The sequence below is a fragment of the Heliconius melpomene genome, chromosome 16 (assembly GCF_056956725.1).
Source record: "Heliconius melpomene rosina isolate 202511_hmr_F chromosome 16, ASM5695672v1, whole genome shotgun sequence".
Lineage (NCBI taxonomy): Eukaryota > Metazoa > Arthropoda > Insecta > Lepidoptera > Nymphalidae > Heliconius > Heliconius melpomene.
Genome location: NC_140404.1, coordinates 3053901 through 3079237, shown reverse-complemented (window position 1 = coordinate 3079237; position 25337 = coordinate 3053901). Strand labels below are relative to the sequence as shown.

The 25337-nt window shown below is 32.2% G+C and overlaps 1 protein-coding gene across 3 annotated transcripts in view; it reads right to left on the bottom strand.

Annotated features, from left to right (window-relative positions):
• LOC146530697 (amyloid-beta-like protein) overlaps positions 1-25337 on the bottom strand; it is a 116401-nt gene extending 91064 nt beyond the window's left edge. For all 3 annotated transcript variants that reach the window (XM_085199127.1, XM_085199129.1, XM_085199128.1), the window contains exon 1: positions 25179-25337. In XM_085199127.1, coding sequence (XP_085055253.1) covers positions 25179-25244 — 66 coding nt within the window. In that variant the 5' untranslated portion in view covers positions 25245-25337. The remainder of the gene's footprint in view (positions 1-25178) is intronic.

The window sequence follows — 25337 nt, the reverse complement described above, 5'->3', positions numbered from 1 at the left end:
AAAACCTTTTTAAATTATTCAACAAAACAGAAAAAGCAGTTATGTTGCGTTATTTTTAAAAATATAATAAAATTGTATATTTTATTCATACTAAAACAACCATAATTTTAATAGTTATAAACTATTCTTAGTTTTAATATCATTTTTTTTCTGCTTCACGCTGTATCCCGCACACAACAGGGTAGGCAGAGGGAACCTAGAATTAAGACACTCCGTTCCCCATTTTCTACCGAATTCTGGAGGCATTGCGTGTTGAGTGGCAGAACTCAACGCTGCGCCTCGACACCAGAGCGAAGAAATGGAAATATAAACGTAAAGAAATATTTCACTTCCTCGAGTGGGGATCGAACTCACAACCGTCGCGTTACAGTCACAACCTTCACTCTATAATATCATATAATTTACTATATTACCAGTAATAAACCAGAAAAAACATTGTATCGCCATCAACAATTAACATAATTAAACCCTACGACCAATCCATATTAACCCTTTAGAATATAAAGAGGCTTGGCTTTGAGGGATACACATCTCATATATATCCTTATTTCATATTCACATCATATACGTAAGTGGGAAAACATTTTCAGTAGAGATAACTTTGTACGAACGTCTAACGGCATATAAAAGATATAGATAAATGGAGCGCGGCGTGACTTTTACGCGGCGTCTCGTTCATAGATAGTTTGTAGAGAATAAATGATATGGGAAAATATAATTCATATTTCTTTCATTTGTAATATTGGAAGAGGCTTTCGCATTGCATTTTCTTTGACTATTTTCCTATACTGGTTTTAAAGCACGATCTTTATGTGATGTTGTTTAATTTTTATATTGATAGTACTTTATGGACTACTTGGTTATTGCTTGAGTTTCGTTGCTAATATTGACTTTTATGTAAAAAGCACATTTAATTTATGAAATATTTTTATTTAAATTAGTTTATGCTAAAATTGGCAATGATATTTTTTTAACTTCATCTTTAATCTCGCATATAGAAAGGTAGATTACGGGAAGTCAATATCGAGACAGAAAATTATCTACTTGCCGCTCAATTCCAAGTCACTGCGAGTTGATAGGCGGAACTCAACGCTGCAATTTGTTATCCAAGTGAGGAAATGAAAATATTTCATTCTTTCGACTGAGGATCGAACCTAATACCATATAACGTCTATAGCCAGCTCTCGCCCTTCTATTACAAAATATTATTATTTTTTTATTGTAAAAATAACAAAATGGTATACACAGAGCACAATGAAAACGCTCTGATAAAACAACAATCCACAAGCAACGTAATGTTAAAGCCTGATGTCCTACATATGTCGCTTGCCAACCTGGAGGGTTGCCAGGAGGACCTGATGTAAACCTAGACTAACAATAACCTGGCCCATTGTACGGTGCTATACTTTAACGGAAAATTCTGTTTAGAATAAATATTTGCCACCCTCATTCTTCAACAAGTCATAGAAAATTGTTATTTTGTTATATTTTTCAATAGATTTCAATGTACGTGCTGTTTTTGACAAATATCATGAGATCGAGACTCCTTTGTAGATGCTTATGTAGAAGGTATTTCGTAAAATTAATATTAAAAATCAAATAACATCAAAATTAAATCAGCTTCACGCTGTATCCCGCACACAGCAGCGTAGGCAGAGGGAACCTAGTGTTAAGACACTCCGTTCCCCACTTTTCGCCGAATTTTGGACACTTACACTTGCACACATGCAGCGATCCATTTAGCCTGTACATAAATATAAATTTAAGTAAATATTTATTTTTTTCGAGTGAGGATCGAACCCACAACCCCACAACCAGTTACGTTTACAGTCACACTGTACCCCTGCGCCACCACTGATTTCAATTAGTCTTAAAATAAGTAAGCAATATTGAAAAAAAAACCTTTTCGTTCTCTAAAATAGGCACAAAAGTGAACAAGAATGAATGCTAAAAAAATATAGTTTTCACACAAAAATCTCTGTTTAAAACATTATGTTAGCGTCACCAGAAAGGAAATACAAAATTAAGGCTTTAAAACGGCCAGACATTTCTGAATAAAATTTTCCGTGTTTATTGGCCGACTGGACTTCCGTCGACGCCAGGAAATGAGTTTTGCACCACCCACTTCCCCACCCTCCCCACTTAGGGGACAAACCAACCTCATTATTAGCTTGTCGGAATGCTTTATGCTTTAATAATTTATTTTTCTTATTACTTATAACACTCTAGAAAAGGGTGATTTAATATTCTTTATTTCTTTCTTTTAGTTGGGTATCTATACTAATATAATAAAGCGGAAGAGTTTGTTTGTTTGTTTGTTTGAACGCTAAGATCTCTGGATCTACTGGATCGATTTACTTTGTTTTTGTTTTGTATGAAAGCTGCATTCTTCAGAAGTGCTATAGGCTATATAATATTATATTACACATATATACTAATTAATTAAAATACTTTCTAATTTGACATGCAATTTATTCTGCCATGTTAATAACAACCGTCGTCGCTACGCGACCGCGTTCGTTACCCCGTCATTTTGATATTCATCCTTATGAAAATAAATATAATAGTCACTTTTAGCATTTCATCTAGATTGAAATTATATTTCTATAGAAATTATATTCTTATATTTCAAGCAGGTGTAGCCGCGTCCGGATCCGCTAGTAATTGATAAAAATATTGTTATGTTTAATTTTACATATAAGAATATCGTCTTTTGGTGGGATATTCTAGTATTGTTAGTCTCTACTAAGGTAAATCCCGAAGGCTTTTCATACGAAGAGCAATTTATATAATTCAATACATATTCAGAATATTAATTTAACTAATAATTTTTTTTTACAATAATATGGACTCTGTCTGGTTTTATTATCCAAGGATGTTCCATTATCATATTTATAAACATCTCTTCATAATATTTCTTGAATATAAGGCCAATACTTTAACTAAATTTTACATATTGCTGTCCCAATTCGATAATAAGAAAATTGTCAATTATGGATAGATATATTCAAACGTGTGACGTTAACATGACGGTTGTAGGTTCGATTCCCTTTACCGACCCTGCTATAGGCGAGACGCAGCATGAAGCTGAAAAAGAAACGAAACAAAGGAATTCAGGACTACCCTTAACAGCTCTTTAAGCAAGATATATTTACGAGGAGTTTTATTTGTGATGATGCCATAAATAATTGTTCAACTCAACAATAAACCCCCCCAAAACAAAATGCAATTACAAATTCAGATCACGGACTCTCACAACTCCATAAATTTCCCTTAGAACAATCGGCCACGTACTGGCCTTACTACCATCCGAAATACAATACTGTGATATTGAACTGAAAACAATATGGGATATTTTTTTGTTCTTTTTGGATTTTATAAATATTTTGAAAACAAGATATAAATATTAATTTCAAAGAATTATTATATGAATGTTTTTGGAAGCAAAAAAAATATATATTTTAATTTCTCTCTTTAAATCGTTGACACTAGTTTCTGCTATGGTTTACAAAGAGCACCTAGCTTTATTCTCTGCATTTCATTATTCGAGACTTTGCATGTTAAAGAGAGAAAGAAAGAGAGAACAGAGGCAGAGCCAAAAATTAAAATAATTGATATATCAAACTCACTACTATTAAACTTACAGTCAGACAATATAAATCTACGCCACAGTGGTCCCTAGACTACGTAATTAATTTTAAACATAACTTTTTTTCATTGAAACCACTTCAAAGCATATTATTGTGTAACGTTTAATAACAAAGTTCTAAGAACAATTATTTTCAGTTTCCTTTGAAAAACTATATAACAGTACATACTTGTTACCCCATTTTTTCATGAAATTTATTCTAAACTCTTTTCATTGTTAATAAAATGAGAACAAGAGCCTATTCAATAGTTTTCACGATACTCCTTAGTCTTTCATAACTAAATAAGCCATATAAGATATTTCCATCTTTTACTAAATATAATTTAGTGATTAACTTAAGCATATAAATAATATAAACGTCTAAAATAACCCCAAGAATATCAAAATAAGTTATATTGCAATGTTGTTTTCCCGAAACACGAGCCTGTCCTCTGGGTAAGATTAAAGAAGTTTGGACAGACGCCAATCGTGCTTAATCTGACAGCGTCACGTTCATATATCTATTTGGATATATATCGAAGTTCTTGAGAGTGGAGTGTTACTCGTACTGTCCAATAATGGATGTCTATTGAAAATGTTTATTATTTTCTATTGTGGCAATGAAATAGCCAATAAATGGTAGGTAATATGGCAATTTAAAATTATTAAACTAATAACTGTTCGTTTTTAATAGTTTAATTACTTCAAAAAATTGTCTTTATGTAATTATTATGTAATTTACTGTCATTTTTTATAGTTTCAGGTAGAGCGCGGTGTTTAATTCCACCACCCAATATGCAATGCCTCAAGACTTCTGTGGAAAGAGGAGAGCAAGTGTTTGAATTGGGCATGAAGTGTCTTAACTCTAGGTTCCTAGGTTCTCTTTATCTACCATGCTATAATCGAAATGCAACGTGAAGCTAAATAAAAGTAAAATAAATGAAATGTTTTTTATTTTTTTTATTTACGACAAATATTTTTAAATATCAAAATATTCACCAACATTTATCAAAAAATCACAATATATGTAAAAAAGGACCAAAATCACTTGATAAATTTAAAACCAAAATCGTTAGCTCAAAAACGCCTCCCAACTATTCTAATCAAACGGCAGGTACCAGGCAAGCATTGAGTGGTAGGAGATAGGCAAAGAGATGCACAAAACGCTAGTGCGCCACGAGCCCTCGACTCGAGCCCTCTGAGGGCCGGAGTGATTAGAGCTGCGCTAACAAAGCGCGGAGGGCCCTTAACCTACATGCTCCGTTTCACAGTGACACTCCTGGCGGCCGCTGCAGACATTCTTAGACGCGTATCCTTGCTATGCGTGCCTTCCTACGCTCAAGAAGAAATTCAAGCTTTAAATTGGAAATAATAAGAGAAACTGATCAATTGTGAGTCGGATTCGCATACTGAGGGTTCTGTACCAATTTCAGTATTGTACAATTTGTAAAAGTTGACAAACTTAAATTTGCGGACGTAATGTATGTACTCATTGTAATATATTTTTTTTTTTCAGAGGAATGTCTATAAATTTTAACTTTTTTTATTTTTTTTATTTATACGCACCTTGGCAAATTTCATAACTGAATGCCCATGGGAAGCATAGGTTTAGTTTTTTTTTATACTCTAAAGGACCGTAGACCGTAGACGTTGATATTAATTTCATATCGATATATCCACGCGATCTTTCGATAAATGCTCTTGACAAACGACAGACGGACACCAAAGTGATCCTATAACAGTTCCATTTTCACTTTTAGAGGTTCAGAACCCTAAAAACATACAATACCTACACAGAAGCCGTTTCCAATCAAACACAAATTGATTTGTTCAAAGCGGAGAAAGTTGTTCAATGAATATTTATAAAAAGAACACCTGGACCGTACCATCTATATACTTTAGATGTCTCGATAAAATAAATTGAAAGGAGCCTTGTAATAAAAATAACTGAACATAAACTTGAAAATGCCTTAAATAAAGGAACCGACAATGTTACAAAACGTCAGCTCCAAAGTTAGTGTGAAGCCTATAAACCCGTGAATCTCCAGCAACTTTTCATAAAAAACTCTTGAAGATTTATTGGTTTACGCTTTATGCCGCATATAGCAGGATAGGCAGCGGAAACTTGTTAAGACACTTCGTTCCCTACTCTCCGCCGAATTTTTAGAGGCATTGCGTGTTGAGTGGCGGAAGTGAACTCGGGGCTTTTGCCTTGGAGCCAGAACAAAAAGATGGAAATATTAATAATATCATTCCTCCGAGTGGCTTCGAACACACAACCGTCGCATTACCATCACATCCATGTCCCTGCGCTACCACGGCCTCAAACTTTATTTTAATAGCAAAATATTGTTTTTAGGATAATATACTACGTTCAAACGGATTTGGCGACGATGCCAATCTTGTGATGCAGCCAGTATCGTTATGTCTAACTCGGGCCGGAGGACGCTAGCTATTGATTCTTGGGAAAATAGGAATTCTGGCAGCACGTCAAGTAATAAAGCGGTTATCTCTGCTCGTTTGCGCCAAAACGGAACTGTGATATGGCCTGTACGCAGAATACTGGAGTACGATCCACGAAGGGACATTAGGGAGAATGCCACAGTAATTACATGAACTGGTAAGGTGTGAGGAACTTTGTGCTGTAATTTGTTCCTAAACTTCCTTAATATTACCCCTGACGAGATAAATTTATTAGAGACGGAGGGGTGACGAGCGCTTCGCAGCGTGGCAGGTGAATGGAGATAGTCGGTGTAACGACGTCGTTTATACTTGAGAGTGTAAGCGTGATATATCCAACAGCTAAAAATTAAATTTATATATTTTCTTATTTATTTCATTTGCTGTACTAAATGCAACAATTTTAAATTAAACTATTAGCCCGATTATTTATTTTTTTTTTCAGCTATATACGTTATATCCCGCTGGGAGAAAGAGACAGCCTAGTGTTAAGGCACTCCGCTCTTCAGTTTCTATCAAATTCTGGCGTTATGTGTTAATAATACGTACATACATACAATTCAACAATGTAAAATAGCATTAATTGCTTCGCTAAAACAAAACTAAATAGCTTTTCTTTCACACCAAATTCCACCAACAAATTGATCTTTCCTTTCTTTCCTGAAGCCACATACGAGAACTCGGAGGCATTATCTCACCCAAGCTCTTAGTACTGTTCAGCATAAATCCCTTTCCATTAGAACAATGTGGATTATCAGCCAACACTTAGACGAGGGCAATCGTGGCTGAGAATCCATCACAGAGATCACGCTTTACGGAATCGCATTAAACTTTTACAATGCCATTACCGGCGACGGTGAATGCACGCATCGTTGCCCTCTTAAGGACCTAGGTCTGATGGGGTTCAAGTTTCTACATCGGAATGCTTTTATAGAATAGTTTTCTTTTCGTTTTTTTTTTGCGTTAAGGTGTGATTAAAGGTTTTTAATATTGTATATTAAGTTATTATTTAAAGAGGGGGTCAATTTACAACCATCGAGGTAGACGCTGTTACATTACGCCACAAGTGATAACTTCTATATAATATTGACATTATTATTCAAGTAAATTGTTCGTTCTTATCTGAAAAGATATTTTACAAACCAAATTCATATTAAAAATAAGTGAAAATAATTGTTAGCAGGCTAAAATTTTAGGTAAATTTTAGCGGAAGGTGTTAAATCAGCGCTTACTGAAACTTAGTTCAGCAATCCCAAAGGGTAGACGCTAGTGCGAACCTGACACTGACAGTGACTGAGTGGAGTCCCAGGAATGCACTTTATACTTTACGGCTGAACCTTCATCAAGCACTGAAAACTTTTTGGCAACTAGTTGTAACTAGAGGTATTATATACATTTCACATTGAAAAGGTTATTTTTTATAAATACTATGACTGACTTACCAAAGTTGTAAAATATATAATATTAATATCGCCATAGACGTCGCGTTAGTTAAAAAAAATAAGAAATTTCGTTAACACTAAACCAGTACTTTTATATGAAAAATTACTTGTTTAATAAAGAAACTATTATTCTAGCAAGTTACAGGTGGATGTCACATTATTTATTTCATTTATTGCCTCTGGTGTCGTGGCTAAGCGCGGCGTTGAATTACGCCACTCAACACATAATGCCTTCAGTATTCGGCGAAAATGAGGAACGGAGTGCCTTAACATCAGGTTCCCTCTACCTTCCCTGCTGTTAAAGTCATAGTATATTCTCAAAATAAAATATAAATGTAATACATGTAGTTAAAACATCGTTTTCCCAAGTAATAACATTAGCATACTATAAACGTATAATTTATAGTTAACGAGCTGAATTAGACATTTTTTATAGCACACAATTTATGTAGAAATAACTTAATAACGATGTTACAAAACCTAGTAGGATTTATTGGTTTTTAGTTTTAAATGTAAACTTTCTAAACATCAAATAAACATATTTATTTATATATTTATATTATGAACTACCTCGGTTATATTTAATATTTAAAAAATTAAATAATATATTAAAATTGTTTTTTATCAAAAGATTTTTGGAAAACCAAAAACAAATGAACATTTCCTCTGAGACTCTATACATTCAAATTATTGTTTTTTTCACTTATGATACTCGTATAATAAAGTACCTCATTAATATAATAGAGATGGAGTTTTTACCATGTTTGACAACATCATGCCATGTGAGAATAAACGACAAAAATAAGATGTTACATTTACCTATTTATATAATGTCTTTATTCTCCAAGGAATACTCTCATTTAGACAAATAAAGGCACGAATCTGCCTATCGTTATATATACGAGTACTGCCTACATTTAGTCTATTAAAGGAAAAGAAAATCAGTATAATTTAAATAAGAGACAAGAATATCATGAAGCCAGTCGTGACGCAGGAGCACAAGGGTGTGGCTGTAAGCACGTCAGGTTTTGGGTTCAATTCCCAATCAAGGAAATGAGATATTCAACAAGTTCATTTCTTCGCTATGGTGTTAATTCTGTCATTCAGCGGAGAGTTCTAATACAAGCGCGCTCTCTCCTCTCCTACTGTGTGCGGGATACACCGTGAAGAAAAAACAAGAAAAAAAGAGACAAGAAAATCTGGCAAACTGGCCTGCCAGTTAAATCTTAAAGTAGTACAAACAACATCTGACATAAACTTTAACTCTCGCGCTAACAAGCAATCGCCTACACAATATTAAGCAAGGCGAAGCCTGTTACATTTAAGAAAACTTGGGAATCCACGAATTTTCTTTTGTACAAGAAAAAGCGGAAAACTTGCAAGAGGTCGTTAGGGAAACACGATACAAGTTAACTGAATAAAAAATTACTGAAGACTGTAAAGCTAGTTCCGAGGAAGGAACCTTACAAGTTTTGTATTATGTTTAGGAAATTGCTTCCATATGAAATGGGAAAATTGAAACCTTAAAAAAACTATTTGGATATTATTGATTTATATATACCAATAACTACGGTTATTTTTTATTTCGATACATGTATATTGTATACATATAAATTAAAATGAAGTGTATGTCTGTGGTTTTAAAATAATTCTGTTTTTTCAAGTGCATATAATTATTTACACGATACTGAAACACAAACAACTATTTTTTTTGTCTGTCTGACTATTTGTCCGAGCTAATCTCCGGAACAGCTAAACCGACTTTAACTGAAACATAGAGGAGGTTATAGAGCAACATATAAAATACTTTGGATCTCAGGATTGGAGTCTAGGGAGTCAAAATAACGTTTGCTGTCCTCGGTTTTTACCTACCGCTTTAATATTTAAATTACAATTGCAATTGAGAATATCATATTAATATAAACATTTATTTTTCCCTAAATACACTTAAATAACATTAACTGATATAATTAATTATAAACCCAGAAACAAGTTTTAAAGTAAATAGCAATTCTATTGTCATGTAAATTACAAAAACGAATTAATTATTCATGATTACGCGTAAAAGGATTTTCACGATACTCTATCGCATCGAAAGGAACAAAGAAACTTTAAGCTTAATTAAATCAATTAATAATTAATTTTATTTAAAATGTAAATAATTTGGTTAGATAAGTAAAGTAAATAAGAATGCCGCAAATAACAAAATAATTAAGTCATTAATTATTGATAATAGAAGTTAAAAAATCACTTAGCGGAATTTTTCGTCTGTCTGTCTGTTGTCCGTCTGTTAGTTAGTTCGTGAATCACGCAAAAACTACTAACTTGAAATTGATGAATTTTTGTATAGTCTAGTATTAAATAATAACAGAAACTTATATATTTAAAATTCACACAGCCATATTAATATAACATTATAGAAACTACAATAAAAACGACGACTTAACTAACATATAAATGTACATACGTAGTATTGATTAGAAGCTAATTCGACTTTGCTGACTGGAGAACGTACTCGCATATGATTGGAGAATATTCTCTGACGGGGAATTCACTGCTCTAATTGAATACCGTAATTACGTATCCGGGCGCTCTATACGAAGGTCAATAGAAGATATTTGCTGGCTTTATCTTTATACAGAAGATATATAACCGTTTGAATGAAAAAATCTATTAGACTAATTTCCTTTTATAATTTTTGTAGGTTTCCAAACTTAATTTCGAAATGTTATTTTTGTAGGTTTATAAAATAATTAATACAATGATGATATAAACATTTTTTTTTGTATATTAGTTTTGTTTCTGAACCAGCGATCCCTATGCGACTTCGCCGGTTTAAAAGTTACCAAATATTAAAAATAATTTACTAAAATACATAAATGAAACCTGCACTTAAATCAGTTGAGTTTATTCACAATTTATAACAATTTTAATTACGTATCCTACTCCAATTATATAAATTTATAACAATTTTAATAGAATAAGACATTAAAATAAACAATAATTTGCATCCAGACAGCTGTACCAGAACTTAAAGTAGTTGATAACGTTGTTACAGACCTATCTAAGTCGAGAACAGCCGTACAATCGAAGTAATTGCTCCAATATCTCCGTATTGCGAACCAATAGAGAGACGGAAATCGTAAACTCATGTTGTTTAGACCGCAGAATATTCAATGAATCTTAGGAACCACTCGACTGGTACATGGTGAGAAGCTGTGCTGACCAAATACGGGGCGTTTGTATGCAGTAGGCAAATACCATCCCTTAAGTTTGCACTTCGGGCTACCTATAAGTAGGGTGTAGTGTTAATCTGTCTATTGGAAACGCATTGTAACCGGAAATCGAAAGTGTGTTTAAATAAACATTTATATATTAATAAAATTAATATAATAATAAATCTCCAAAACCTATGGCTTTGTTTAATAATTTGGTTTTCTGAGATATTCATTAGGAATTGTTTCTGTCTTGCGATGACACCTAATTATGCACTTTTAATAATCCTTAACTATCATTATTAGCTATGTCCTCTTCAGTATTTTTCCCTATATACTATATTTTATAATATATCAATGAAAGTTAACAAAAAAATACTTAACTATGTAAAAATATGAAAATTCAGTTGAAAAGAAACCAGTACACAAAAACCATCTTAAAAATAATCCACAAACAACTGGCACGTTGAATCTCGTCAAAAATAAATTTGCCTCTTAAAGCAAATAAGCACGCAATAAGAAACGGCGGAAAGTAAATTATTCAACCTCAATTTACTCTCCTTGGGTGTTCACCAGAACAACCTCGAAATTCATTTTTCACGGGCCTCGGCGTAGAATAAAATTGAGAGGATTAGTTTGTCCTGGCCATCAGTGTTAGGTCAACTGGAGCAGAAGGCCTATTTTCTGGTCCATTGGCTATTTTGTGGCGGCCTGATGCAATTAGCCGCTTCTACGTATTATGTGCTATAACAAGGTTACCAAGACGGCCTGGAAGCGATCTCTTAGTTTCGGGTTATGATTTTACTGTGTTCCAGCCAGTCAATGTTGAAATTGATCTATAAAATAGGGTATGAGCTGATGAAAGGATCAATTTAGTTGGTATTTATGTAATGGATTTTCAAAGCTTAATTTATATGTCGTAAATTGAGTTATACGTTGGGACAATTTATTCTATATAAAGCTATTCTTCGAATTTTAATCGATAATTTGTGAAAGTAGAAGTAATTTTATTTTATTATATTCTTACGATTAAGATGGAAAAATCTTTATACTTGATAGCTATATTCAAATCATTCACTTGTGTTCGAGTCTTGTGTCGAGAAAGCAGATTTCGTATATACTTTACCCTTTACAGATGCGGGCTGGGAGAACCTGGAAGACATTTCATTTGTCATAGACCTATATTCTATGATGTCGTTATGCTACGATGGTTGGCAATACCCATATCCACATATTGTTAAAGCACACGAGAAAAAGTAACAGGTTCTATTAGAAAAGGACCAGACGGACCTGTGGCGATTGATATCTTCTTTAATATCGTAATTGTATAATAATTGGCCAATCTAAAAAAGTATTAGAGCGATCCAATCACATACTTGTTTCTCAGGTGACGGCGCAGGCATCTCAGAGCCTGGGAACCACCGCAAAAACAAAGCATCTTACTACGAAGACGTGTTTTTGCTGTCCAGATAGTACTCTAACACGTTATAGTAAATAATACAACTTTTTACATAACTGATGTGGAAACTGTAATATTCATGTCAACACTAACACCAGCTCTATGGTGATATACCATAGATTATAACTTCATTTGGGTAGAAACTATAAATAAATGTGTATAAAAAGTCCTAATGGTGCTGTAAAAGGACAAGGACGGGTCGATCTAGATAGCCGTGTACCGTTGTCCTTGTGAGGGTTTAATCGATTCCGTGAGTATTAACGAAGACCGCTTGGAATTCTAATGTGTAGAATGTTGATTAAGTTAATGTTGATTATTAATTGAGAGATAACGTTATACATATAAAATATGTACAAGCAATTTCAACAGAAACATTGAAATAGGGGTCGGAGTGTCTTAACACTAGGTTCCCTCTGCCTAGCCCGCTTGTGCAGGATACACCGTGAAACCTGGACAGCCTACTATATAAACATTATAGAATTCCAATAACGAAATATTTATATTTATTTTCTGATAACAAACTAATTATCTTTATCAATTATTTTTTTTTATTATTTCGCTTAGAATAGTGCAATGTATTCAATTAATATTATAAGTTTATTGTGTTTTTTAGTTATTTTAAAATATTATAACAAATGAATACATTGATACATACTCAGAGCACGAGTACCTTTTTTAACTATTGTCATACAAGTATCTACTTTTTAAAAAAAAACCAACAAATATCCATTTACCGCAAAAATCTAATCTCGATCTGTTCACCAGATGTTAATATAAATATATCGATTTTTATAGGGCCGATTTTTATATAAAAAATAGCAAATTTGTTAAAAACGAATACTTAAAAAGCTTAAAAAACCTAATATTACTACCTACTTTGAAACTAAATGTAATAGAAGCAAATTAAAAGCCGTTTTATACATAAGTAGTTTCAGCTCATGTACAAACACGTGAACGGAAATTATGAAAAATCCTTTTATATGTCCGCCACGTTGCACGAGCATGTAATCCTCTTAGAGCACAATGGTGTGCTCCACATGTGGAGGCAAGTAGGTAGTAGGTAGTAGGTAGTAGGTAGTAGGTAGTGGGTAATACCTGCGAGCACTACCCTCCTGTGAATATTTTAAAAGATTTCATGTCAGCTCGGCAGATTACAATATTTCGATATATTTTGTGAAATAGTATTGATATGTGTATAATATATGTGTGTTTTTTAGGTTTACGCTGTATCCCGCACGTAGGCGGAGGGAACTTGCGTGTTCAGTAGCAGAACTCAACGCCGCACTTTGCAGAATAACATATTTATTTATTTATATTGAAATATATAACACAAAAATAAAAATTATTGTTCCTTTTTAGATATTAAACGTGTAAACGTGTTTTCGGAGAACAAAGAGACATTATTAGTCTTTTCTGTACTTTTCACACATTTAAAATGGCCCTACCATTTTCCAGCACTATAACTTTCTTCAACATGTACTAATATTAAACTATAAGAAAATATCGTAGAAACATTCGTTATAAATACTAATTTCCAATGACCTCCAAGTTACACCAATAAAAATATTTTTTATTACTTTTCATACATTTTATAATTTATCATACATTTTATTATTTGTCAAAAGAAAACCATTTCCAAAGCGAATCTGGAACGGAATTGCCATAATTAAAAACGATGTTTATAACTGAAGATAACGTTTAACCACAATAAAAGGAAACAAGACGACATAAAGAACGCTAAAAGTAATAATTACAACTCTCTAGAAAACGCTACCATCTCGTAGGTAAATTGTGATATCATTGTCGTTAGCAGAATAGGAGGGGGTATTCCCCCTATTACTACTTCGTCTCATACCGTCATATATCTCCTTGAGCGCTCTCCCCGAACAAAAGACTACATGCAAACTACTGTAAAGTTCTGCTGAATATGTCTCAAGGAGGTTCCGGAGTTACTACCGGCTGGTGACTTTGTTTAAATACTTTTAGGGTTTGTCTTCAGGTCTTTAACTGATAGTTACTATTATATCAATATTATGAAATTATGCATTGATTTATTAATTTATTTTTTTCAGCCTATCGCCGTCCACTACTGAAAGTAGGCCTTCCTCATCAAGCCCCAACCATCCCGATCTTGGGCTTCTCGCATCCATCGGATGCGGATCTTTAAATCGATTAAGCTTAAACAATTTATTTACAAGAGATTAATTTTAAACTTGAAATTTCAGATTTTTCTTGCTCTCAATTAACATATTGAATATTAAATCTAATTTACTTGAGCGAAGATATTAAGTATTTCTATAGTATTAATATTTCATATTTATTAAAATATATAAAATATTTACTAAAGCTGTATATTCAAATCGCTCATGTGGTGGTTTTTACCATTTCTAAAGTTACTTATATACATATATTCTTGTGGCTCTCATGAGAATAAGCCCGAAAAGAAAACATACATTGTTGGAAGTTATTAAAATATTGTAACTTTGTAACGAAAAAAGAGAAATATTAATATGTGTATTTGGAAGTATATGTATTTTAAATATGTAAGATTATAATTATGAATTCTTAATAATTAAAAATATAATTTTCCTTATATAAGTAAAAGTTTTTCAATTTTGATGTTTAAAAGTACCTAATGCTCTACGTCCTTTCATCAAAATAGCGGAAAAAAGAAGATGTTTAGCACATCTTAATACAATCTCTTAAAATTTAACGCTTTAAAACGGTGCGTATATAATAACTTGCCTTAACTTTTATTTTTAAGCGATTTTGAAAATAACAATAGAAGTAAATAATTACACTTATTTATGTATAAACATCTGATTTCTTACAAATCTAACAAAACTACCACAAACAATATATAAATAAAGTAGTTCTTATATATAAATAAAATAGTTCTTATATATAAATAAAATAGTTCTTATATATAAATAAAGTAGTTCTTATATAAAAACTCGATAAATCCCACACCCAGTTGGAATTTAAAACACAAGCAAGCTTACATAAGCCCACACTCGCTGTATGGACGCTTTATCGCCAGCTCATCTCGCCAAGAGGTCAGATTAAGCGCAATGCAGGTACAAAAACCTAACTGGAACTGGAAATAGTTCACTAAGAAATAATATCTGATCTTTATCTGCCATTTTCTTGTGAAATGTACTTTTTGTGAAGTCAATTCGTTAATAGAATTAATAATTAGGGTAATTTCTTTAATTTGTACTCTTTTAGAGTAAAATTTTAATTTTCTTTTTTTATATAGTTAAGTTAGATTATATGTATTTATATATTATTAGGGATTTAAGCACGGCTTACTTAGTTAAGCTTACTTTGAATATGTGTAAAAAGTTTAATGTAATTAGTTGAGTAATTTTTGCGTGAAATCATTACAAACAAACTTACATTTACATCTATAATATTATATTAGTATGATAGTTTTGTTTTTTGTCATAGCAAAAGAAAGATATGAAAAAAAAAATATAACCTAAAAACATTACTAAGTTAGTATTGTTGTTAAAATTTTTAAAAAAACAACAACAAAAATAAACCCTTAAATAATCTAACAGCAGGTGTTACTCAGTACGTACTCGTACCTGTATAGTTTTAATGAGAGAACTTTAAATTTTCCTCCACACTCTGTGAAATAGGTTCTAGCTTTAACTTCCAGGGTAATAAGAACGTACGAGAGTTACGCTCTTACTTCAGCTAACTCACATAAAATTTAATTTTACTTGGTAAATATAAATTAGTTTAAATAATTAAAATATAATTTAACATAAAGCATAATATATGTTCATGGATACTGTTTTTGTTACTCTCATTATGTAAGTTTATGAATAATCAATAAATGGGGAGATAAATAGGGGACGGAGGCCGGTGGTAGTGCAGTGGCACAAGCGTTTAATTGTAAACATGATAGATAGTCGGTTAGATTCTCATTGGAAGAAAGAAAAATATATTTTCATTTCTTCGCTCAAGCATCAAGGCAAAGCGTAATGTAAAGTTCCACCACTCAACACGCAATGTCTCTAAAATTTGCCAGAAAAAGGGGAACGGAAATATCTTATTGGGAACCTAGTGTTAATCACCAGGGTTCCCAAGTTCCCTCTGCATACCCTGCTATGTGGGGCATACAGCGTAAATAAAAACTATGAATAGATTTTTTTGCTTATATATGTTTTTCTAATATTAAAATCATTAAAACAACTAAATTAATATAAAGGTAAGTTTAATCAATAAATACTCGTACTAATTTGAAATTCAATCAGCTATTGAAAGTTTGAGTTGTCTAAAACTCTTCAGCTGTAACGATAAAACGAGGATAGAAGTTTCTATTCAGCACCCAGCAGACTTTTGCCATCGAATAATAATGAAGATTTAATCCTATCATTATCTAATGAAACTCTGAAAATGGAGTTTTTATTCCTTAGATACTCATTTTTATATTAAACAAAATTTAAAATTTTGAAATTATTCTTAGTCACATTAGATCTTGCATTTGTTTTTCGATTACTATAGGAAAATATTAAAAACTAGTGGACCCGAACGCGGCTACGCCCGCTAACTATACGAATATTTATTAAATATATTTATGAAATTATTTTCAGTTTTCAATAGAGAGATGCGTTAAGCAAGCTCATTTTGGGTGACGTTTTCTAACAACAAACTTTGCAAATCGTTGCTTAGCAACGGCCGTTGTTATTAACATGGCGGAATAAATTGCATGTCAAATTAATAAGTATTTTAATACATTGGTATATATCGAAAATAATACAAATATGAGAAAAAAAAGTATCCTGAGTTCATCCCGAGACCCTCAAGTATCTCTATATGAGTGTTTTATCACAATTAAATTAGGGGTTTGGCCCTGATTGCGTAAAAGACAGACAGACGGACAGACAGACAGACAGAGTTACTTTCGAATTTATAATATAGGTATGGATGGATATATTCATTTTTGACATATACAAAATTTTGATTAAACTTAACTACTTTTTATTTAATTTAATTTAATTTAACTACTTTTCAGCTTCACGCTGTATCCCGCATGTGGCCGCTAATTTCTAGAGGCTTTGAGGTGTTGATTGGCTGAACTCAACCCCGTAAAGCAAAGAAATTAAACTATCAAATATTCCACTTCCTTAAGCAGATAAATATTTTTAATAATAATAAATTTAATTTCAAACATAATTAATATTAGCAAACAGGCCCAACGTTTTGGAAGTTAAATGCAAAGTCTCGAAGCTACGAAAACAATGCCTCATTTAGTTCCTCCCTTTACAAAACAAAAGCGAAATATTAAAACAATGCTTGTAATAATATCTCAAAAGGTAATGATATTTCGAGCCTCCATAAGCCATCTAAATCCTCACAAAGTAACCGAAGAAAAAACGTTCAACTGTCGCCGAATCACGTCAAAGCCGAATTTTAGTTAACAATGTCAGTAGAGTAAAAATGCTTTCTTTGTCTAATTTCGGCAAATCGGATTTCTGATATTGAGAAACAAGATTACTTTGCCGTCCTCGAAACTCAAGGTCTAATTATCTCTGGATGAATGTCAGGAATATTATAAATGTGGATAGCGTTAAGGTTAATTAAATAAATATTAGTTGCCAAAAAAATATACGAGTTTTGTGTGAAAAACATATATTGCCGTGGTTTTAAGTGATATTCGAAGTGTTAGATTAATAATAACTAAATCAGTTCTGCCACCAATTATAGCTTTATTAATAATAGCCATACTTAATAGTTAAATATCTCTTATCAGCCTACGCCTGTCACGATAATAGCAAAATTTTATAATGCCATTATAATATAACGTCGAGAATATCAGTTTTATAGAAAAATGTTGATATTCATGGAATTTGAATACAAGTTTAAGCGGGCGAAGCCGGTTGGATCGCTAGTGTTTCATATTTTCAATACAATTAAAAATAAATACGGGAACACGCCCACGTATTTATTTAAATTGTCACGTCAATTTCCCAACAAAAAAGCGTTTTATCCTCCTTCGTTAAAGTCGATGTGCTTGACACGTAAAATACGGTAATTAATTATTTTGAACGTAGGTATTTAAATTTAAAGCTAAAGTAATTGAACCAATAATGATGATTTTTTTTTATATATATATCCCAAAGCTTTAATGTCTTATTCTACTCTTTCTGCTTTTTAGGCTTAGTTTCAGAGGGGCCCGGGAATCTAGAGTTAAGACACTCTGTTCCCATTCGTCTAGATGATAATTAACATTAAAATATAGAATACTAGACTTGCTCGCGGCTTCGCCCGCTTGGACTACACAACTATTTGTTTAATAATTTGAATTACATCGTTTAAAAACAAATATCCTTACATTGAAAAGTAAAGTTTCAGTATTTTGTACCAATTTTGTCGAATTTAATATTTGATATTAATATAAGTTTTTTTTTAATTTATGAACCGATTTAAGTAAAACAAAAACTTAATGTTAATTTGTCAAAATATGTATGCCGGTTATTAAGCCGTTTCTGAGATTAGCGTGTACAAACGCGCAGACAAAGAAATATTTCAAAAATCATTGTTTTGGTTTCTATTACATTGATTACAATCTATAAGGGATCATAAAATATTAGTATAGTGTATATGTATATTTGATTAAACGTTTACAGTTACTCATAAAAGCATTGGCTCGTAAAAATGTACTAAACATGGATACTTACTTCTTACTAAATGTTGTACGGTCGTTTAATAAATCTGTCGAATAACTTTATGTATTTATCTAAGGGGGGGAGGGGGGGGGGGGTTAAGGCAAATATTAACTATCCAATAAAAGGATTTCATATTTTAAAATCAATGAGTTTTTTTTAATGAGTTGTTAGGCGCCACAGACTAAACAAATTAATGGTTGCGACTCTCCGTTCCCCATTTTTCGCTAAATTCTGGAAGCATTGCGTGTTGAGTGGCGAAAACTAACGCCGCGCTTTGCCTCGATAACAGAGCGAAGAAAGAAAAAAGAAAATAATAAATATTTCATTTCCTCGAGCGGGGAGCAAACCCACAACCAGTCGCGGTTGAGTCACACACTAGTGCCGCTACACCACGACGGGCCCTGGAACGGAGTGTCTTAACACCAGGTTCTCTCTGCCAACCCTGCGTCCCCAGCGTGAACCAAACAAAAAAAATGAGAAAATAAAATAAAGTAGCGTTAAAATAATCAATAGACATAAGTAAAGGCCTTGGAACGATATATATATCGAATGCATATTTTAAGTTACGTCCACACTTTAAAATGAGCTTTATTTATATTTAACTTCACCGTACTGTTAGCTTTGGACATACAGAGGCTTGAATGAATTGAACACTAAGACCTGAAGAGCGGAGACTTGAAGAGTTTTGCTGCCTGCACTGATTGACCATACACCAATATTTTACTTGGTAAAAAGTTTGTGACGCTATCGTAATTATGAGGTTGATATTTACTCGATGAAATGTTTATATATCGATTTTTTATATAAAGAATATGGCTTTCAATCCCAGCACACAATACGTAATGTCCAAATCGAAGAATGGAGTGTCTAGGCACTTGTTTTATCTGCCTATCCTACTATCTATATATATAAAAGGACTTGTCCTCACTGACTGAGGTAAGACGCACGCACAGCCGTAACCGCTGTGCGTAGAAACGTGGAATTTGGACAGATGTTTACTTTCGTAATCTGGACATCCACTAAGAAGGGATTTTGAAAAATTTTAACCCTAAAGGGGTGAAATAGGGGTTGAAAGTTTATATGGAAAAAAATGTAAATCGGCACCGATTTTCATAAAATTTTTAATTTAGATTTTTAAAAGTATTTAATTGAACACTTGTTTCATCGTTTTCTAGAATTTTCCCCCTAAGGGTGCATAGTTGAAAGGGGTTGAAAGTTTGTATAGAATTTTTTTTAAATCGGCACCAATTTTTATAAAACTTGAAATTCAGACTCTTAAAAGTATTTAATTGAACATGAGTTTCATGGTTTTCTAGAATTCACCCCCCAAGGGTGCAAATAAGGGGTTGAAAGTTTGTATGAAAAATCTTTAAATCTCCACCGATTTTTATAAAATTAGAAATTTAGACTCTTAAAAATATTTTATTGAACACATGTTTTATGGTTTATTAGAATTCACCCCCAAAATACGCAAGCGAAGCTGCGCGCGTCCACTAGTATCTTATAAAGCGTAAAGATGATTAAAAGAAGGATTTTGAATAAACAGGCGTTATATGGAATATCTTTTGTTATTTTGTACCAGTTTAAATACAAAAGTAGCAGATATTTATATATATTAGAGATAAATTGAAAAGTGTAAAAACATGTCCAACTTGGTTCTATCCGCTCCATTCAATATGAGCTTTTCGTGTTACGATACGTCTAGACGGTGGCGGACTTTTATATCTTGCTATTACTTTTTGAAGTATTATCATCCATTTTTTATTGGTATTTCTTTTTAAACTAAAAATGTAATCTATTAAAAATAAGCTGTTGATTATATATATTTTAAATGGAATGTGTTTATAGATGTTTCTAGCTTTCAACGGTGTATACTTTATGTAGACAGTTACGTAGAGAAATAATAAAGGTACGTGTGTGACAGTTTAGTTAAATACGTATTTAATAAAAATAACAAAACAAAACCGCAAAAATGGACAAGTGCTAGTTGAGATCGCCCCTGAGGAAGTCGACACCACCAGTACCAGCTTATTTCATCAGTAGAGGATTCATATTTTATCATTTCATAAATATCTTTCCAATAATTAACTTTAATATAATTAAAGACACTTTCTCATTCACTGGTGTGTCTCAAATCATAAACAAACTTAAATAACCTATTTTGCTAATATATGGAAGTAAACCCGCGAACAATCAATAGTGCCTCGTATTGTATAATTAAACTTGAGTACTGTTAGTGCTAGTCACACAAACGCTGGTAAACTAAATGAGCACTAAAACTTAGAACTTCATCCCCTAACTGTTCGACCATTACAGTCTCATGTAATGACTTAATAAACATTGTGATTAAATACAATGGATATTTTATTTTTATATGTTTATAACGATAGTTAGTATGTGTAAGGGCTAAATATAATGTCTAAATGCGGCAGTTGATATCTTGGTTCTTATTCTTCTGGAGTAGGCAGAGGGAAGTTGGGAACCTAGTGTTAAAACACTTCCGTTCCCCACTTTCCAACGAATTCTCGAACATTGCGTGTTGTGTGGTGTGTGTGTTGAGTGGCGGAACTCTCGGTGTTTTGGCTCTCTTTTTCATTTAAAATAATATTATATTCTTTAAATATATTAACCTAAATACTTTCACAAGACAAATAAAACTAAACAAATAGTAAAAACAATTTTTCATAATAAACGATCAAAAATTCAATTAACTTCGTGTCAACTCTCGATATATATATAATTGGAATTTCGAAGCTAACATAAAAAGATTTAAAAATAAAACCTCTTTTTGCTAAATCAGTTTTCGTTCGTTCGTTTATACAGCTTTTACGCGGAAACTAAAGCGAAAGCTCGGCAAGCTCGAAAACCTCTTACCCGCCGGCAATGACAGGCGCCGCGTGAAGTTGATGCGAAAAATATTTTAAAAATGAAATAGTTTTATAAAAAATTGTATTATAATTTAAACCTGTGTTATTTTCGTTTTGTTAAGTATTTATTTTAATAGGTTTTATGTATTAGTATGTATTAGTATTTCGTATTATAAAATAATGAAATTAAAATCTATTTATTCATATTATTTGTAAATTTCAAAATGTTTATTATTTTAGTTCAAATAGTTATTCATTAATTATACATTAATTATACAATATATAAAGTATAATAATTATACAATTCGGTAATATATTCAAATGAGAGAATGATTTACAATTTGCGTATCAAACCAGCTATTATAAATTTCAATAATTATTTTAACAAAGAATAAATATTATTACTATACAATTACTATACAATTACTTATTTAGGCTAGTGTGGCACAGAAGCATTAGTGTGCGATTTGTGGGTTCGATTCTCACGTCAGGATCGAAATTAGATAAAATAAATATTTAATATTTTCATTTCTTCGCTTGGCGGTGAGTTCCTCCACTCAACACGCAATGCCTCCAGAATTTCGGAAAATTGGGAACAGGATGTCTACATGCGAAATAAAAAAATGGACCTATGTAAATGAGCACTACTATTTTCAATAAATACACATAAAATTTACATAATATTCCGTATATTATTACATAGTGCCGTTCCTTATTCCTTATACGTTTCAAAAACAGTTCGACTTCAGAGGAACGTAATCAATAAGGACTTAGCATACGCACGTGAGGCGACTTCAAACGAACGATCTCTTGTTCTATATATTTCCTTCAAATATAAGATCTCATTTCAATACTAGTTCAGTGGGGATTCAGGAATTGTTCTTGGATTGGAATACAAGGAATAATTCTGTCAACTTTTATTAGTTGTACTTCCTCAACAGGAAGTCAACCCACAATGTTGAAATTAGTCACTCAACTCACTCGTGAAACTCAACTAACGAGGGTTCCCCTCGTTAGTTGAGTTCGACTCGCACTTGACCAGTCTATTTTAATTGATCGTAATTAAAAACGTTTAGGTAGTTACATGAAATGAAACGATCGAGCTTTGTTAATTGAAAAGGTACTTAAGTTTAAAATTCGTCTCAACTACGTGAATAGTCATTGGAACTTTTGAGAAACGCGATCGATAAGAAAGTTCGCGGAGACTGTCCTGAATTTTCCGAACTTGAAATATTCAATTATAGTACAAGGTATTTATTAATAAACAAAGCAATATATAATTAATAATTAATACAATTAAAACATTTGACTATAATATGAAACATTATTAATAATTGTAGTTAAATTTCTTGACTTCCCTATTTCATAAAAGGTTCAGTTATAATTTAGCCCTTTTACTATAAAAATACGGTTAAATATGTATAATTTTATAACAATATAATAATTTTTCAGCTTTAAGCTATACCCCGCAATTAGTTTTCAGCTTGCCAGAATTTAAGACATTGCGTGGTTATCGGCGGTACCCAATGCCGCAATTTGTCTTGGCAATTCATACCCTCGAGTGAGGGCCAAACCCAAAACCGATAGCGCTTACAGTCTGACGTTGTCATATTGCACAACCATGACCTCGACGTAACTATTGAATATATGGAAAATATATTATATAATTTAGAGCGTAGAGTTCCGCCACTGAACACTCAATACCTTTAGAATTCAGCGGAGTGTCTTAACACTAGCTTCCCTCTGCCTACCCTGCCGGGATACACCGTGAAGCTTTCCTTGGTTAAAGAAAATTTACAAATTAATCTGAATTATCCCTTAAACATAGATTAGAAGTCCAATAATCTTATGCCATTATACATTTAAGTGGTATATTTTATTTAAATGGTGATTTCTAAATTAATTATTACATTTAAATTAAAGAAGCCTTAAATAGTTATATTCAATATTTTTTCAGTACAAAGGAATTGAAAATAAAGGAATAGTTTTCTATCATTTTCTCAATGTTCTATATCCTTGTATTATCTTTTTTTATTCTTTTATGAGATACTTTTTCTTTTGAAGAAAGATGAACGACGCAGAGCCGCGTTCGTGAGTGAACTACGAATAAACTGTCGTGAAACTATTACTTCAATACGACAAATCAATAAATGTAAAGGTTACTTCACATCTATGGCAAACTTATATTCCTTTGTTAAAAGAGTTTTTTTAATTATTAAAAGTAAATATGTATATGTGTTTTTTAACCGATTTAAAAAAAGGAGGTTCTCAATTCATCGGAATCTTTTTTTTATAGCTTCGCTGTATCCTGCACGTAGCAGTGTAGGCTGAAGGAACTGCGCCATGACTGGCTTGAGGCCAGTATATATATTACGTAATACTTAAAAAAAATATTGGATCTTATTTGGTTGAGAACGGAATTTCTTAACACTAAGTACTATCTATATATATGTGGTAATACTTTTTTTTATTATAATCAACGGCAAATAATATCTTGATTATATTGGTATCTGCCTTATGCAATATTTCTGCCTTAGAAGAAATAAGTAATAACTAACAATTAGCCTTTCCTCCAAGGCCTTTTTTCTTTATTCCTTAAATATCCTCTTTCCCAGGAAAGTGCAGATATCTTTAAAACACTACAAAATTTTTTAAGCTAATTTTATATAAAAAAAGTATGAAACAGAATAATAAAAAATGTATATTTCTTAGTTCTTTTGTTGTGATTTTATTTAATTGCTGTATTATTCAAATAATAAAGGCTTCATCCTTCATATATCAAGGCAGACTGAACAAGGGAATCTAGTGTTAAAACTCTCAACTCTTCATTTTCCGCCGCATTCCTAAGGCATTGTGTGTTAAGTGGTAGAACTCAACGCCAATCGAAGTTACAACCGTCGCATTTACACCACGTCGACCTCGGTCGGATATTTGAATTATGTTTGAAATAAATATAGTAGACATATTAGAATAATAACAATATAAGAATAATCAATAAAATATGATGTTAATTTCTTTGTTTAAAAAAATATATTTAAAGAAACCTCAGTTACACAAATTTGAAATATAAAAATATATATAGGTAAAATATTCTTCAATATTTGCAAAAAAACAGAACTAAAAAAAAAGTTTTATACCTAAATTCTGTCATAACAATGACGCATGTAACGAATTGGCGATATTTTAAACTTCTGCTCCATTATTACGTAATCGTACCTACACATAAAAAAATACCATACAAGCTAAATTTTATAGTAAAAAAACTTTTATGGCATCCGCGACTGAAAACAGCCGTCCACGATATTTAACGCCTGACTCGAAAACATTCATGAACGATCGATTATAGACTCAATGGCCCCGGCTTCACGCCGCACCGCTTCAACCTATAATATACTCTAAAAATCAATTTCATAAGTACTAAACTTACCTGGCTAGCTTGCAGGACGTCCAAAAATATAGTAAAAACACTAATAAAAAGCACGGCACGCGTCATGGTTGCGGCCGATGCGGCGTTGAAGCGCTCGGGTCCGTCTACTACTGACGTTAGTACACCACGCCAGAAACCTGCGTACTAGTTGGTCTGTGT